Source organism: Balaenoptera physalus, assembly GCF_965194825.1.
Source record: "Balaenoptera physalus genome assembly, chromosome: 8".
Classification (NCBI taxonomy): domain Eukaryota; kingdom Metazoa; phylum Chordata; class Mammalia; order Artiodactyla; family Balaenopteridae; genus Balaenoptera; species Balaenoptera physalus.
The window spans coordinates 65,050,252-65,068,744 of record NC_138887.1 but is presented as its reverse complement, the minus strand read 5'-3'; the positions used below and the strand labels follow the sequence as shown (position 1 = coordinate 65,068,744).

Below are 18,493 nucleotides of genomic sequence, written 5' to 3'. Positions count from 1 at the left end.
CTCTTTTTATCTTTCTATTATCTATAGCATCTACATGTCTTATTTTCATTTCTGACATTGGATAATTGAGTCATTCTTTTTTCTTCACAAGTCTCACCAGATGTGTATTAGTTTTTATTAATCTTTTTAAAGAATGAACTTTTGGCTTTTGTTTAATCTCTGCATTATATGTGGTTTTCTGTTTCATTTTTGACTATCATTACAAATTACTCCAGAACTTAGCATCTTAAAAGAATCAGAAACTTTTATCACGATGCACAGTTTTTTGTAAGCAAAATAGAAATGGAAGTGTTTTTGTATAACCTAGCCTTGACACTCACACATCACATCTAGAATATCCAACTGATTACACAGATCAGCCATATTTGATGTAGAAGGGAACTGTGCAAGAGAATGAATACCAGAAATTAAGGATCATTGGGGGCCATCTTGGAGCTGTCTACCACATTGGTTTTTGCACTTATCTTTACTATTTTCTTTCCTGAACTCAACCACCTCCTCTTCATCACCCTAGTATCCCTACCTGCATCTCTGACAATTTAAACAGAAAGACTGGGGAAGAAAAGACAAGGAATCATCAAAATGCAGCATCTATTGTGAGGGGCAATCCCTCTCCCTCCCAAGCCAAGTGAGGGAAGAGGCTCAAGATAATCACATAAAGATTGGAAGTGCCTACAAGAAGGGAAGCTCCAGAGCTTTGTAACTTTCCAGGCCCTCACTGTGAAAGGACATATTGGTCCCTGGCAATGAGATCCCGCAAATCTCTCTGGGAGTTTTATCATGAAGCCTTTCCTAAATTGGCCTGGGAAGAAGCCAGGGCAAATTCTTAGGAACACACCAGCCTCTAAATACTCTTATTCTTCTCATCTCTGAATCTCCATGTCCCGCCTAGTCTGGTAAACTTTATCTAATTTGTAGTTGTAAGGGTTAAGGACAGAAAATAAGACATATTTTCCAAAACCGGCTGTATACACGCTCTTAGTTATTTTTCTCTGTGTCCCCCTAATGGTTAGTCTTCTCAAAATTAAAATCTGAGAACTGACTATAACATTTTGCTGAGTCATTCATCCCCTAAAGCAATGGAAACTGCAATCCTACTGTCTAAATCAGAAAGGGTTACATGGGCTAAAAAGTAGAATTTTACCCAGCTACAAAACTTTTCAACAAAACTTACATCTAACTGAGCAAAATGACTTAGGAAATAAAAAGGTCACCCCAACACCCCATCCCCAGGGAGAAAAAAAAAAAAATCAACCAACCACTCCCAAGCAAAAGTCACAAAAAAGGAAGGGGGTGGAGTGCTTGTGTATACTAAGTCCCGTTAATGATTTCCTAAAGGTTGTCCTGGTTTTTGACCAAGAAAGGGACACTTTTATTCATTCTCATCAAACTAAGGTTGACTTTGTCCTTAAGACAAGATTTCAATACAATACTGTTATTTATTTCAGATTCTTTAGGGCCAGGTCTATGGAATGTTGCTTAATAAGTGTTTATTGAATCAACCAGAAGAGCACGTATAAAGCAGATGAGGATAACAGTCCTGAGGCCCCATCTCCTGGTTCAGAGCCAAGCTGATTACAACGCTTCAGATACAGATATCACTACAAATAAAGACCTGTTACAAAGATCAGATTAGCTCTGCCCTGCCTTAAAGTAGGCAGTGTGGTCTGTCTTTGTCAGATTTTCCAGAATCTGATTTCCTGTGTCTACATTGGGAGAATGCAAGTTCAAGGAGGACTTTGGGCAGTCACATGATGCCAATTCTTGCTTTTATCCATGGGCTGGGCACTTGATTGGCAGTTTGTGCCTTGTGCAATTGAGGGAAGAGAGGGGGAATTGTAAATGTTTGAACATTAGCTTTTCTCCTGGTCTGGACTGCAGGAGGCTCAGAACATCACAGTTGCAGGAGGTTAATTTTGCCACACAGTTGCCAAGGAGCCCTAGGTGAGCTGGACACCTCACTTACCACAGCTCACTCATCTTATTGTAGAAAGAATAGTGGGGGTGGTAGATAAAAAGAATTAAGAGGTTTAATTTCTTGTTGGACTGTCACTATCTTGACTTGCATTTAGGTGGATATTACGTAATCTCTCTGCTTCTTCTATCCATGAGAAAAGCCGGACACAATTTTATTGGTGTGTCCAATAAAAATTTATTATTTAGTTATTTTTATTGTCATTTACTTACAGTTCTAGTTATCATATAATTAAGGGTTTACTTTTACCAAACATGTAGACTTTTTGGAATATCTGGACTCTAGAGTACACAGTACAGAGCTTTGTGAAATACGATGCCTATGAGAAGCTTCCCCTGGTACACAGAAGCCACAGAGCTGCCCTGAAGCATCGAGCCATTGTTGGCATACTCAGTGCTTATCCTGGGCTTCTCAGACAAAGCATTCTGGATGCGAAGTACCTGTCAAGAAAGATCATTCATTAGTAGACTATGAACAAACAGCCATCAGAGATGTTTTCCTTCCCAAATACTCCAGGAGTAATATGTTTCTCAGAAATCAGTAAGCTAAAATCCGTACATCTTCAATCTTTTCTTTTTCTTCTTCTGATGAAAGTATCAGTGTCCTAATGATATCTAGTCAGTCAGGTGGACTAGTGATCTCACATTAGCCAAATTCCTCAACAGATGGTTCACACAATTTTGATAGTTCGGACTTTATAGAGAGAGGTAAGAACCGTGAATGCTCTTATCTAATTTTGTTGCTCCCTCTGTGGAAAGGTTCTTGCCTTTGACTGGGCATACAGGATGAGGAGGGAAACATGGGACAGATAATGAAGGGACAACCAGTTAGCCAGCCAACACAACCCAGAACCAGTAGATGGTAGTTTTCACAGCTGGACCCCTCCCTCAAGGAAGCATAAAGAATGCATTCTTTGGAATTCGATCTGACACATCACTGCCTAGTACTGTTATTGAGCCTCAGGATTTACACAGTTTAGTTTGCTCATCAGTAAATACGTAAGTGCTCAGGTTTCCAAATAGCCTGGATGAAGTTCACTCAAATAGGACATGATGTGAATTAAATTAGGATTTAATTTAGGATTAGGATTTCATGAGTCATGAGTCTATATCAACATCTCTTATTAAAATAGAATTTAGTTTTTTTTTGTTTTTGTTTTTGTTTTATCTTGAGGAAGATCCTACAACTTTATCTCAGGTTTGTTACATGGAAATACTCAAGCTGGAACTCATGTAGAAAACATTAGCCCCCACCAAAAATAAAGGGTGTCAGTGATTGTGAAGAAAGAAGTCTTATCTAAAATAAACAAATGATTAAACTTGAAAATGGAGACATGAAAAAGAGTCTAAACAATTTTCATATCATTCTATGGGTCGTATTTTCATTCTCTTAAAGCAGACATTGTTGTTGGGCATTTGTAGAAAAGCTACATGTATCACTTTGGGGGGCATATATCTGAGGCCAGGGTAGCTTAGGGTAACAATTCTTCAGGTTCTAGTCTCAGGCTGGACTTTCGTTTCTTTTTATATTTTTTTGATGTTTTGGGGTGTTTTGTTTTGTTTTTTTTTGGTTGTTGTTGTTTTTTGTCAAGAAATTGTTGACTAGGGAATTCTCTGGCAGTCCAGAGGTTAGGACTCCGTGCTTTCACTGGCGAGGACATGGGTTCAATCCCTGGTCAGGGAACTAAGATCCCACAAGCCATGCAGCAGAGCCAAAAACAAAACAAAGAAAGTTGTGACTAATATGTTAATAAAAGAAACAAATCTTTTTTTTTTTTTTTAAACTAAAGAATAGCAATATTGGAAGCAGAATAACTGTACGTTCTACTTTACCCACTGGGCCAATTACCACGGTGGGATTTGAGTCTCAATTTCCCAACTCCCCAAACCTAGATTCAAACATTCTCTTTGTTCAAACCTTACCTTCTCAATGAGGCATAGCCTAGTCTCCATATTTAATAAGACCTGCCATTCCTCTGTTTAGTAATCCTGATCCCTTTTACTGTTACGCTTTTTCTTCCCATAGAACTTACCATTTTCAAACTTACTAATTTACTTATTTCTTATGCTTATTGTTGTCTTTCTCCCTCCCTAACAGCAGGGATCTTTGTATGTTTTGTTTTCTGATTATTTTCTAAGCATTAGAACAAAGTCTAGTACATTATAAGTGCTCAATAAATTTTTGTGAATAAATCTCTCATAGTATGTGTGCCAAGAATTTATACCTGTATTTAAATTCACTAGAGATTTTTTTATTCTTAAGCTCAATGCTATAGAAATTGCAATGCTTTATGCTATTGTTTCTAATGCCATATAAAATTCAATGGCATATGATATTATTTTAGAAGATATTTAAAATAACATCTTTAAAATGAGACATTCTTCAACACTATCATATATAATAGAACCTGCAGGCAAAATCTAATTTTTTTATGAGACTACAGTCGTTTAAACCCTTTCATGTGAGCTTCCTGTTGGGCAGTATGAAAGATGTTTCCATATATGACTTTCCCTTTGCCTAACTTTAGGGCCTGCTCAGAGCCTACATCCTGATTGGAACTATGATATGGGAATCTGGGTCAATATGAATAATCAAGCTCATATTTTCCCATGATTCCCAATAGCAAGTACAGCCTTTGCAAGGATGGGATATGCTGTTTAGCACTGATGTTAAACTGTCACCAGGTGACTTGAAGGGGTTAATGGGCTGTATCTCCCCATCCTGCCCCAAATCTTTACTCTTTCCATATGCAGAATTTGTTCAATTCTGGAACATCACATATGACCTGCTAAATTCTCCCAAGTCACCTCAACAAATTGTTTGTTCTTGCCGCTTTTCCCGTGAGCTTAGAGAAGTATAAGAACTTACTTCTGACCCTGGAGGATCCTCAGTATTATACATCAGCAGCTTGATGGCATTAGGATGGCATCCTGCCAAAATATCTCCCGTGTCAGGATCAACAGTTAAGTTATCCACTAAGGTGCCCAACTGGATTACCTTCCAACAAAGAGGAAGTAGTGAAGACATTGTTTTGACTTTCTTCCCTACCTCCTCCCTCCCACCAGCTCCTTCTGGATCCTGAAATTAGATTTTTGCTACTGAATTTTAGAAGTGCAAGCATAATCTCACCAACGTTCTTCTAAAATAGTCTCATTTCCTTCATTCAGGGAGTACATTCCGAGGTCAAGCTTGGGAGCTAATGTAATAGAACACGTTGTGTGGGAAGACAGGGCACTTTTACCTTGAGTTGAGTTAAATCCCAGTTGTCATGTTTTTTCATTACATGAATGTTCTTATCCAATACATCAGCTACATAGATATACCTTTGAAGTAAGGAACATTTACATTTAAGCAAGTAGTAATGAGAGATGATACTAACGTTTATTTTGGAGAAGAAGTATACAAATTCACAATAGCTCAAAGTGCCACTACAATGCCTTTCTAAACCACAGTAAAAGATAATGGACTGGTATTTTTAATACTCTTGAAGTGCTTTAAGTAAGCGTTGAATATGAGATATGACCATAAGGTAATGGAATTGGTGTTTCTAGATGACATATAGGCTCAGTCTCATCAGTTAGGAGTCACACTTTATTCTTTAAATTGAATGGAGGTAAGTGGACCTCTCATAAGTCCAATAGAGCCTATACTTCCAGAAACTCGTGCTTGAAAAGAAGTAGCAGATGATCATGAAACTCAATCACAATTATTTTTAAAAAGAGGAAGAATACTTAGCGCTGTTTTCCACAGGGATCATCTCTATTTATTATCTCACCTTTACATTTAATATTCATGGTAGTCTTCTTCTTAAATAACCTTCCATTTTAAAAACACTTTCAAAGAGTGTTTCTCATAAAATTTTATGCTGCATAAAATAATGTCTTCTTATAGAAAATTCTGTTGTAGTATAACAGTAAGTCTGAAACGTATACAATCCCAATGCCCAATCTAAGTTGGGTCTCCCTCTCCAATAAGAACTTTTGGGTAACTGAACTTAGTATAAGTGATTAAAGACCTTCTAGCTTCATAAGGGGCAGAGGAATCATGCATTTATACTCTTTTTTAGTCACATAAGAATTTGGAACAAGTACCTCATATCCTTGAGTCAAAATCCCTCATTTTGTTGGGGGACCCTAAAGTGCAAGAGAGCAATGGTTGGCTTAAGATCACACATTTATTGTGAACCCTGGCCACGCTGGATCCCTCCACACATGTATTGACTACTTAAGCCTCAGGAAGTAAGCACTTCTTCAGGGAAGGAATCCATGAAAATGTCAAGGGTAAAGGGTTGGAATTTTTAAAAGAGCTTACTTCTTGTCTGGTGACATGGTGATCCCATTGGCAGAACTAAATCCTTTGGCGACCACTTTAACCTCTCTTGGACTGTAGAAAAGAATGTAAGTCCAGCGAAGATCCATGACCATCTCTAATAGTGCCAAGAAGAAGTTGGTAAAATAGTGGTCTCTCGTGGCATAGAACTGTTCCGCTCCGAGAACCACAATGTCATTCACACTAAAATGAAGAAGAAAAAAAAAAAGGAAAGAGACGAGAGAGGAAAAGGAAAAACCCCATGGGCTATTTAAAATCACTAAATCTCAAAGACCAATAAATTCATCAGTTTGAAAAAGTAAACATGAACTAGTATGGATTAAAGGATTCCACAGAAAGTACATGACTTTTCATTGCCCTGATGGATTTTCTTTTAGCCATTTATTATTTTCTCACTCCTCCCTTCCACAGAAATCAGCAAAAACAGACAAGTATACAAATAAACCTCAAATCTAAATCTGTTGACTTGCGACTGTTTTTTTTTTTTTTTTACAGGTGAAAGAGGGATTCTATAATTCCCAACATACTCTGAACCTGATAGAACAAATCTAGGTTTTTTTAAATTATTATTATTTTTCTTTAAACAATTGCCAAGACTGGAATCAAAGATAAATAGAAGGCACAACAGTTTTGCTCTGGTTTTGTGTTACTCAGATTTTAAAAAAATTTTTTTTCTTTTTTTACAAATACAAATTAAACATGAAAAAACTCTACTTCAAAAAAAAATCTAACAGTTCAAGAAAAGCTTATCAGTTGCATTCTAGACATTTAAAACCTATCTCACAATTTCAATTTCAGTGGTAAAAACAGTAGGTTTTGGAACTGTTTGGTGATCGCGTATCCAAAGAAAAACTCCACTAACACCTTTTATTCAGTTTTTAACCATACCAGAGACAATCTATATTGTCAATTTTTCCAACGGCAATTTTTCCACACCAGAAGGTAGTCCTGACTCTCAAAGAAGAGACAATTTGGGTTTTTCCTGCCTTCAAAATGTTTATCAAATCCTGTAATTCTCCCAGGATTTTGAAACATGTAGAAAATAAGTAAGAAATATTCCAATGAACGAAACATACCAAATGGCAGTAATAAGCAAGAAACATTCCTTTGGGGAAACTGTTAAAAAAAAATCCAGTCTGTATATGCAAGTAAAGCAGGGAAATGCAGTCTTTTTTTTTTTCTTCTTTAAAAATCCATTTTTCCTAAAATATCATTCCACAAAATTGGAAGTGAAGGACTAAAATGGGGGGAGGGGGTGGGTAAGGAGCACACACCATTAACACAAAAAGTAAAATTGTACAAACTTAAGCAGTTTATGATAGACTAGGATCAGATTCCAAGATACCAAAGGTTGGCTGAAGAAATTCACCGTTCTGTGCTAGGGTTTGTACTGCTGCCTGAAGATCGGTGAAGAGCAATTCACTGCCTTGGAGCACTGCCCCTTCCCACTGCAAATCCTGGTTTCTGCACCATGCCTCCGCAGGGTGGGCCTCTCATCCCACCACCCAGCCCACCTCGAGGGCCTCCAGATCCCTGCAGGTGGTTATCTCAGCAGTCCCCTTCCTGTGCGGCTCGAGTCTTCTTTTCTTCCACATTCAGATGGACCTCACCTCTGAACATGATGGGCCTGTGGCTAAGCACCTTCTGAACAGGCTCAGAATCATCAAACACAACGAACCCAAAATTGGGTAATTTCCCACTGTTGTTAATATGCAGCTCCACCATATTCCCCTAATTTTGAAAAAAAATCTTTAAGCTCTGATCTGTCCACCTCATGAGCAGGTTGCCGATAAAGAGCTGGTCAGGGAGATCAGCTCGGTGCTTTGTGTCCTCCTAGAGGGGTGGGAGGGAGGCGCAAGAGGGAGGAGATATGAGGATATGTGTATATGTATAGCTGATTCACTTTGTTATAAAGCAGAAACTAACACACAACTGTAAGGCAATTATACCCCAATAAAGATGTTAAAAAAAAAAAAAACTGAAGTAATGTATGTAGCTTCCGAGATGGGAGACTTTAAGAGGCAGTACAAGATCCACCATGCTTCCCTCACTCTTCCACAGTAACCATCAACTTTTCTGATAAATGAGAGTGTGGTCCTCTCTTAGGGTTCTAAATGAGGACACCATAAAACTGACTCCCTGAATCACCTACATTGGATATGTAGCATGAGTATGAAAACAAAACAAAACTTTGTGGGTTTGAGCCATTAAAGATGCTAGGGTTTTTCTTTTCTATTATTGTAGCAAGATCCAGTTCATCCTGACCTTTATATTTTCTCTGCATAGGTGGGATTAGGAGTGTTATTCTTTCTTATTTATGTTCTTCAATACCACTGAAATTTTTAAATGAACCAAGTCTCACTCTTACAACAATTAAAACAATCATTTCTATTTTGGAAAAGAAAAAAAGAGATGATGACTAGAAAAAAATGTAAAAAAAAAAAAAAAGATTGAACCTGTGTGTGTGTGTGTGTGTGTGTGAAGCTTCTTTACTCAGCAGTTTTGTAAAATACACAATATTGTCAATAAAGTTAATGTGCCACCCTTTCTAGTGGCATTTATGATTTACAAAAATTTTTATTCTATATTGGAGTATAGTTGATTAACAATGATGTGTTAGTTACAGGTGTACAGCAAAGTGATTCAGTTATATCCATACAAGTTTACATTAAATTTAGGAAAGAAAAATTTGGATGAATCAGGAAATACTTTGAGGTTTTGTTGTACAATGACTTTCCCAATGTTATTGGGCTACTTGTCTTTTAGGTCTCAGCTTGCGCAGTCCTTCTTCCAAAAAGTATTAACACCATAGATTAAGTTAAATTCCCTCATAATTTGTTCCATAGCACCTTGTTCTACCCTTTGAAATGCTTGGGTATGCGTTTATCAGGGTACCTCTCAAGGTCCTCTTTAGATCCTCAAAGCCACACCTGCCCTATTCCAGCTGGCACTATTTCAACCAGCTCTGCATAGGATCTGACAGACTTTCCACAGTGTACCCTTATAGCGCCTTACCTCATGTCTGTTATAGGCCTCTTACTCCCATTTCCAGGCTTCCGTGTCAAATTCAAAGCACAGGATATCACCAGACTTGCCTTGCACATGGGTAAAAAGGTATGTGCAGGAATTAACACCCCTTGAGGCAAACCTCTGACTACTGAGAGATGGTGGGGGAGTGGATAAACTCCTCTTCCTTTCTTATCTTGGCCAGATTGTCTTGAAATGAGGTTTATGTTGCTTACTGGAGGGCAATCCCATGATTTCAAGCAGTCAGTTGCACTTAGCAGTAGCTGGCTTAACAATGCATTTGCTATAGACTCTCTCCCATATGAGTTTCCTGGTGCTGCTGTAACAAAGTACCACAAACTGGGTGGCTTAAGACAACACAAATTTACTGTCTCATAGTTCTGGAGGCCAGAAGTCTGAAATCAAATTGTTGACAGAGCCATGCTCCCTCTGAAGCTTCTACTGGTGGATCCTTCCTTGCCTCTTCTAGCTTCTGGTAGCCTCAGGCATTCCTTGGCTTGTAGATGCATCACTCCAATCTCACTTTCCATCTTCACATGCATTCTCCCTGTGTGTCCATCTGTCTTCTTATAAGGACATCAATCATATTGGATTAAGGGCACACTCAGCTCTAATACAGCCTCATCTTAACTAATTACATCTGTAAGGATCCTATTTCCACATAAGGTCATGTTCTGGGGTATCAGGGGTTAAAATTTCAACTTATCTTTTTGAGGAGACACAATTCAACCCATAACACTCCACTTTCCCTGCCTCAGGCTGGTGTCTGACTTCTGCATCCTGGGCTGGTACTCCCTAACCAAAGAGTTGTGTCTTCAGTTTTCCCTCAGGCTATGCTTTCTGAGGCACTCTTCCCACAAGGTGATGTTATTGCATTTGACCCTCACAATCACCTGGTAGGTAAGTCAGGCCTATGAGGGAATCCCCATTTTGCTGAGGAAAACTGAAGCACAGGTTAAGTGACTTGTCCACAGTTTCTCAGTCACCCAGCAGTGGCAGTCCTGGTCCCCACTGTGCCTCAGAACCCAGCACAGTGCATCATGGGAAAAGTCAACAACTTCAAGTTCTCTTACTTCTTCTGCCTCTCCTTTTGTTGCCCCCAAATTCTATGGAGAGAAATCCAAATGTGTTGTTGAGAAAGAGAGCAAAGGAGAGAAGATGAACTTCCTTCCTTTTCTTTCCCTACTCTTCTACCTCATGGAAAGATTAACCTCTACAGTTTTAGAACCAGTCTTTCAGCATTGAATCCATTTTATAAAAGATTCTTCATTGTTCGTTACAGGCTTGAAACAGGCAACATAGCCAGTAAAAAACTTACAATTTTTCTCAAAGATGTTCACCACAGTGATTAAGAGCCCAGCTTTGAATTCAGATGGGTCAAGGTTTACACCCTAGTTCTACCACTTACAAATTATGTAATTTGGGTACGTAACTTACCCCAAACTGCTCTAAGTCTCTGTTTACTCATGCCTATTACTAAAGGCAGTTGTGAGAGTGAAAGGTAATTAGGGATTTTGGCACAGTGCCTGGCACATAGTCAATACTTAATAAATGTGAATTTTTATATATGCCTACAGGCCTTTTTTCAAATGTTACTTTAAAACTTTGATTGAACAAAGGAATGGTCCTTCTGGAGGCTGGTTATAACACCCAATGGGTATGGCTTTCAGAATACAACCTACCAGGACAACTAAAGGGTGTGGGTGTTTAAAGAGCCCAATAGCAGGTTCTGTGCTGTTGTGTTATGGAGGATGGAATTAGAGCAACTTTATAGGATTAAAATGCTTTCAAAAAGTTGGAGAATATAAAGATACTCAATACCGAATACAGCAATTTCTAGTGAGGTGCTGGGCAGTGTCACCATGAGAACCTTTAGAAAGCTTCAGAAGAAAAAGCTTCAAAACAAAAGTTTAACAAAGGCTGTGAACTAAAGAAAACAAAGCACACAGCAGAGGCGCAAATTGAATACTTTAATTCCGTACCTTTTGAGAAGTTCGTGTTTTATAGTTTTCAGGTGTACCAAAGAACGTTGCTGTTCCTCAAATTTAAATATCTCCACAGTGGACTCCATGTGGGGATGATTCACGACATAAAGATAAACAATTTGGTCTAAAGTGGAAAAAAGACATAATTTCCAAGAAGTTTGCTTCTGTTGCAACTATTATTACACCTAGTGTAGAACTTGGTCACGTCCAAGGATTTTTCTTATACATCTTGCATTTGATCCTCGCAACCCATCTGATAGGTAAGTCAAACAAATGCCAGAATCTTCATTTTATTGAAGAAACTGACACTCAGAAGGTTAATGACTTGTCAGCAGTTTCATCACCACCCAGTGGCAAAGCCAAGCCCAGATGTTTCTGCAGTGCTCCCTTCAGCCTCACCTGCACACCCTGTCTAACAGGAAGATGCAGAACTACAGTGGTGCATAAACACGGATGCGGTTTCCCAAGGTGGCCCCTCAACAAGAGAAGTGGGTACAAGCAAGCAAAGCTTTGCCGAGAATTCTTTTCTGTGAGAACTGCCTACATTGCAACACACGTTCAAGAAGTGTCAGGCCTGTCTAAATATTTTAAAATAAACATTTCCCAGAGAGAGAATGAACTCCTGACACAAGTCACCTACCTGAGGTTGCAGTAACGATATTTAGTTATTCATGAACCCAGTAGACATGGAATGTAAATACGAATGTAGAAGAAAATAGATTAGCCAATTTTAGGTATAACCAACCTCAGGAATGTTCACCTATCTGTTCTCATACCGGAATGTGAACTGCTGTGAACAGGATTGGGGGCAGTACTCTAGCTTCTCAGAGTACTGTTTTCTGACTTATCAGGAGTTCTAAGTCAGATGAACTCTCAAGTTTGAAAGAGCCTGGGCCCATGCTCCCATTCAGGATTTGATCTGTGTTCATCTCCCCAGTTCCTTTCTTGATGGGGTTTCCAATCATGCAGCGGAGCAAGCCAGAGCCCTGAGATGTGGGGCTTATACTCAGGGCCCCTGAACCACATGGGCACCTTTACCTGAATTAAGGAAAAGTGCTCCCTCACAGATGAATCTTTCTTTTTGTCTGACCCAACTCTGTTCCAGGGCATGGCAACTCTGCTCCAGGGACTTGGCAAGCAGAACCTGAATAGCATTTAGCCCTCACATGGCCCTTCGACAAGACACTCTTGCTGGTCACAGCATGAAAAATACATTGCTGCCTTGGCTTTACCCCCTTCTTAAGGCCTCTTTTCATATAAGAGATGCTTGGTGAGAAGACTTTTGTTTTCTGTCTTCTCATTCATGCCAATTTATGTGTAATGTTTTGGCCTTATGAATTAAATACATAATTAAGGGAGGTCACTAACAAATAAAATAAGTTGTCAATCATAACATACTTAACTTCTGAAAGCCTGATTATATGCCTGAGGATTAATCTGTAAACTGGTCCCATCTTAAAAAAAAAAAAAAAGCAAAAACCAACCAAAACCAACCCTTACCTCCCCTTCCTCCCTTAAAAAAACACAACCCACCTCTAACACTATTCCATGGAATAAAATAGCTCCAGGTTAATCTGATGACTCATTACACCTTCTCCAATGAAGCATCATATGTCTAGCTGGGTGTCAGGCAAAAAAGTGATGACTCTCAAATTATTTAAATAGAGCCAGGAGCCCAAATTTCACCTGAATTAAGGACATAGGATTAGAAGTAAGACCATCTGGGTTCTACTTCTGGAATTGCCATTTACTAATGACAGAAGTGAAGTCACACTTTACTGCAAGTCTCTAAACTCCCATTTCTCCATCTATAAAACTATCAATATCTGTCCTGCCTGATTCATAGGGTTCATTCATTTATTCATTTAACACAGGTTCACAGAGCACCTAACATGCTGCAGACACTGTTCTAGACTCTGGGAATCCGGCAATGAACAAGTCACATATGCTTTTATGATGGTCACATTCTAGAGAAGAAAACAGGGAGGAAATAATTAGTAAATAAAAGAATATGGGAGTGAGGAGATATGCCTCCTTCATACAGTTGCACCCACTTGAAAAGTGACAGTTAAGCTTGGATCTAGAGATGAGAAGGAGCCCACTATAGAGCAACAGTGGGAGAGGGAAAGAAGGTTGTTATCTTTTAACATTAATAAAAAGCATTAATTACCATTTTGATGAGTGCTAAAAGAAGAAGTTCATTGAGAAGAAATATAGCAAGGTTCACAGCCTGAAATAAGATGATGGGAAGGCTTCCCTGAGAAGGTGACATTTAAGCTGAGGCCTGAATGATGAAGAAGAATAAGCCAGAAATAAGTGGAAAGACATTCCAGGCAGAGGGAATTACAGATGCAAAGGCCCTGAGGCATGCAGCATTCTGCAGGACTAAAGGAAATCCAGTGTGACTAGTCCAGAGAGTCAGGGAGCCAGTGGTGTCCACTGAGGCTGGAGAGAGCACCCAGATGCCAGAATATGTAGGGGTGGCGCCTAGGAAACCATTCTGGAGATTTGGGGTTTATCTTCAGAGTGACAGGAACAATATGGTGAATTTTCAGAAGGGAGTGACACGATCAGATTTGTATAAAAAATAATGCTTGCTTATAAAAACGGCTTGAGTTGGTATAAGAGGGAAAGTGCAATCAGGGGCCACTGCAGAATCTAGGATAGACATGCTGGGGACTTGGACTGGGATGGTGCAGTGAGGATGGGGAGAGGTCAGCAGCTTGCAGAGATATGTGAGGGTTAAATTGGACAGAACTTTGTAACTAGTTGACTGAATGCGTCAGGGAGAGGGGAAGAGTCAAGGTTGGGCCCAGGGTTTTATTTTGAGGAATAAAATATATATAAAGTGCTTTCTAAACTGTAAAGCAATATAAAATTGTTAGGTACAATTATCTTTTAAAGAAGGGCTTGCTAGGCAAGTAAACATCACATATTAGATTTCAGGGGAATATTTAACCTACTTAGTAAAATAGTATTCAAGCATTTTAAAAGGTACCCATTCGTTTAAAAATGAACAAGTCTCTGCTGGTGCAGATGAAAGAATGAAACATTGATCAGTTGGGTAAGTGGATTGAGATAATTATTAGTCATTTTTTATTCATTTAAATCACTCTAGCAAATTTAACTTCACAATTAACAATGCATTGTAACTTCAGTATGTATTTGGAAGAATTAAAACACCATTTATTTAAAAATTTTGATTTGCAACACTTCCATTTGGCCTTCCCTTCACATATTAATAGTTACTACTAGTGAGGTTTCATTCTTCTTATCTTCTACATGATATAAAATATTTAAATATTTAAATATTTGTGGACCCACAAATATTTAAAAATTAAGTTAGTCTGGAATTATAAACTATAAAGTAAAAAATAATATTGGAAATTATTGTTTTAAAGCATATACAATGTATTCATAACTATGCTTTGTTTTCTACAATAGCTTTTTTGAGATATAATTCACTTGCCATTAAACTCACACTTTCAAAATGTATAGTTTAGTGGTTTTTAGTGTATTCACAGAGTTGTGCAACCATAACCACTATCTAGTTCCAGAATATTTTCATCACCCCAAAAAGAAACCCCATATCCATTGGATGTCACTCCCCATTCCCCGCCCCCCCCAGTCCCTGCCAACCACTAATCTACTTTTTGTCTCCATAAATTTGCCTATTCTGCACATTTAATATAAATGGAATCATACAATATGTGGCATTTAGTGATTGAATTCTTTCACTTAGGATAATGTTTACAAGGTTCATCCATGTTGTAGCATTCATCAATACTTCATTTCTTTTTATTGCCGAATAATATTCCATTGTATAAACATACCACCTTTTGGTTATGCATTCAACATTTCATGGGAATTTGGATTATTTTCACCTTTTGAGTATTAGGAGTCATGTTGCTATGAATATATGTGTGTGAGTTTTTGTATAGACCTATGTTTTCAGTTCTCTTAGGTATGTGCCAAGGAGTAGAGTTTCTGCATCATATGGTAGATCTACATTTAACATTTTGGGGAACTGTCAAACTGCATTCAAGTGACTGCACTCAATCCCACCAGCAAAGTGTGAGGATGCCAGTTTCCCTACATCCTTGCCAATGTTTGTTACTGTCTGTCTTTTTTAAATTATAGCCACCCTATTGGTGTGAAGTGGTATCTCATTATGGTTTTGATTTGCATTTCCCTAATGACTAAGGATACTGAGTATCTTTTCATGTGTTTATTGGCCATTTGTGTATCTCTTTGGAAAGATATACTGAGATCCTTTGTCCATTTTTTAACTGGGTATTTGTCTTTTTGTTGTTGAGATGTAAAAATTATATATTCTGGATATAAGCCTCATCAGATATCTGATTTGCAAATCTTTTTCTCTTATGCTTTAGGTTGTTTTTTCACTTCCTTGATGGTGCCTTTTGAAGTTTTAAATTTTAACAATGTCTAATTCATCCATTGTTTCCTTTTATGTTGCTTTATAAATGTCACGAGATTATTTTCAAAGGGCCTTTAGTTTATATGTTAGATTTCTGAGAACAATATCCCAACTGGTTTTGATGGTCAGATGAGAAGAAAAGGGGTAGGAGAAAGAGGGTGTGACCACAGTCTAGTCTCCCCCTCTTTAACATGATGTTAAAAAATGTTTTGATACATATTAATTATCTTATAAATATACATCTTCATGGTAAAATAGCATCTTCCCTCCTTTCACATACATGTTGAATAGTTGAGGATGAGTGGTTTGTATTTCCCTCATTTTCCCCTTATTCTTAAGCATTCAAGCTTTACCTTTGTCGATGAAAGTACTGATCCCATGTGGATTAAATGATGCTTTGTCAAAACCATCACTGATGTTTAGTGCCTGGACCCTTGGGTTTTGCTCATTTAAATCCATCAAGAAGATTTGTCCTGGCTCATCTGGTGCAAAGTTTGGCATGCCTGGATATTTTAATCCCTTTAAAATATAGAGAATAAGTATGCACATATACACATATCAAAGCAACGTTTTCACATGGAAGCTAAAATCTCAAGGCCTAACAAAAATGTTCAAAGCTCTAAATTTCTTTTAGATTTCTGGGATTTTTCACACTGTCAGGTATTGCCATTATCTGATCTGAGGGATTACCAATGTCATCTAAGCCATTGCAAATGGGAATATGGGAAGAACCTATGTTCAATTTTTAATATATAGAGAAGGAGTTAGACCAAAAAGCATAATGCAAGAGACTAAGCTGTATTACTTTGTTTGAGTCCCTTGACCTGCCTGTACTACAGGTTTCTCATTTATAATATGAGGAAATTAAAATGTTTAATTGCGAAGGTTCTTTCTAGTCCTATTCTATATATAATGAACGCTCCTCAAAGCAGAGAGAAGGGGTGTATGGGTTTATTGCACTGCTCCCATCCTACATCCATTATATTATGTAATGACAAAGAGAATAATCAGCCAAGAATTAACATAGGGGAACCAGTTTCATACAGTTCACTATTTCTGACCTATTTTGTTCCTACAGATATGTCCAAAGATTTGGATGTGAATCCTTTCCTCCAAATATTGTAAAAAGTTCATTCCAGTAACTTGGACAGTGGCTCTTTCTCCTGGAAAAACCAGGTGTTTATCAACCAATAATAGGCATCCTGAATGTATTGGGCCTTTGCTGCATCCCAGGTCATTGTGTCAAAACTTGGGGTTGGTTTATTCTATACCAATTACAAAACTCAGCCCACTTCCTCCCTGTATCCTTCCCCCATCACTCTGATGTATAGCAACATCAACAACATTGTATCTTTTCTTGTACCCTCACTTCCACTTATAATCAGTTTAAATTCTTTCCTTCTCTCTCTCTCTCCCTCCTTCTTCCTTCTTCCTACTCTACCTTCTCCCTTGCTCTCCCTCTCCCCTTCCTTTCTTACACACACACACACAACACACACACACACACACACACACACACTCTCTTACTTACAATTATACTATTCTTGGCCCTTCCACTGTCCCTCCCTTCCCCCCCCCCAACCCCTGGGGTAGTCAATCTTCAGTTTCAAACAACCCCACCTATATCTTCAAGCTTTTCTTAGAACAGTTCTTCTATGCTTAAATCTTATGGGAAATCTAGCTTTCCCCAGACAATACTGGCCACTGAAGCCCATCAGTGGAAGGTCTATTCCCTCTATCATTCCTTCTCCTTAAGTCACCACACCTAGAGGAGAGATTGGCATGTCCCTAGCCACAAACTTCTGCTTCCAGAGCTCGAATCTGCCATCATCAGTCAAGAGCCCGTCTTCCAAGGAAGACTCACTCTTTGCTTACTGCTTCCATATCAAATTCTTTGCCAAGTCCCTTTGCCCTGTTCTAGCTCTTATACTGTATAGGGCTAGTCTAAAATCAGGTTGAAAAACACTACATCCCAACTTCAACCAGACATTGAATACTATTTATCAATATTTGTGTTCATTCTAGTAGGTAATCTATTGCATATTCCAAGTATCAATTCAAAATTTATTTCATTATCTTCAGGAGTCCACACCATCTTCTCCTATTCTCAATGGATAACTACCTCCTATTTCTCTGAAAAAAATCCTTGCCATTCAACATGAATTTCCTCTGATTCCCTCCTTTCTGTCTCAGTAATTCTTCAGTTTTACCAATTCTTGTCCTTTCTCCCTTTTCTTAAGGAAAGAGTATCTTTCTTCTGTTCTTAAGTTAACTCCAACACCTGTTTATTTCATTCCCTGTTCCCTAGGGCCTGTCTTTAGAAATCACATCTTCTCTCTCTTGTTTCACCACTCATTCTTCACCAATGCCCCCTTCTTTTGCCTGAAAAATTGCTCATTTCTCCTTCTTTGAAACAAATCTTTTCCAACTTTATTACTTCAAATAGGCATTTTTCTCACCTTCCCTTCACTGTCAAATTTCTCTGAAACATCACTTGACCTTGTTGCCTTGATTTGAATTGCTCCAACTCTTAGTTCCCTGGAATCAGTTTTCTACCAGTATGTAGAAACGCCTCTATAAAGGTCATATCAATGGTCTCCAAAATGTCTTATTTGATAACCCTTCTACATTTGCTTATCTGTATCTCTGTGGCATTTAACACTATGGTAGAACCTTTATTTCTTATCAAAAAGTCAAAAGTAGAATTTCCAGTTAGAATTCCTGCTTCTCTTCTATCGC

The 18,493-nt window shown here is 38.3% G+C and overlaps 1 protein-coding gene across 3 annotated transcripts in view; it reads right to left on the bottom strand.

The window, feature by feature from the left end:
- Window positions 1-1,419: 1,419 nt before the first annotated feature.
- PON3 (paraoxonase 3) overlaps window positions 1,420-18,493 on the bottom strand; it is a 31,947-nt gene continuing 14,873 nt past the window's right edge. For 2 of the 3 annotated variants that reach the window (XM_082472058.1, XM_082472060.1), the window contains 6 exons: window positions 16,108-16,273; window positions 11,314-11,440; window positions 6,287-6,487; window positions 5,217-5,298; window positions 4,844-4,972; window positions 1,420-2,415 (listed from right to left, as the gene is read on the bottom strand). In XM_082472058.1, the coding sequence (XP_082328184.1) occupies window positions 2,257-2,415; window positions 4,844-4,972; window positions 5,217-5,298; window positions 6,287-6,487; window positions 11,314-11,440; window positions 16,108-16,273 (864 nt within the window). In that variant the 3' untranslated portion in view covers window positions 1,420-2,256. The remainder of the gene's footprint in view (window positions 2,416-4,843; window positions 4,973-5,216; window positions 5,299-6,286; window positions 6,488-11,313; window positions 11,441-16,107; window positions 16,274-18,493) is intronic. The other variant, XM_082472059.1, reaches the window with a different exon arrangement.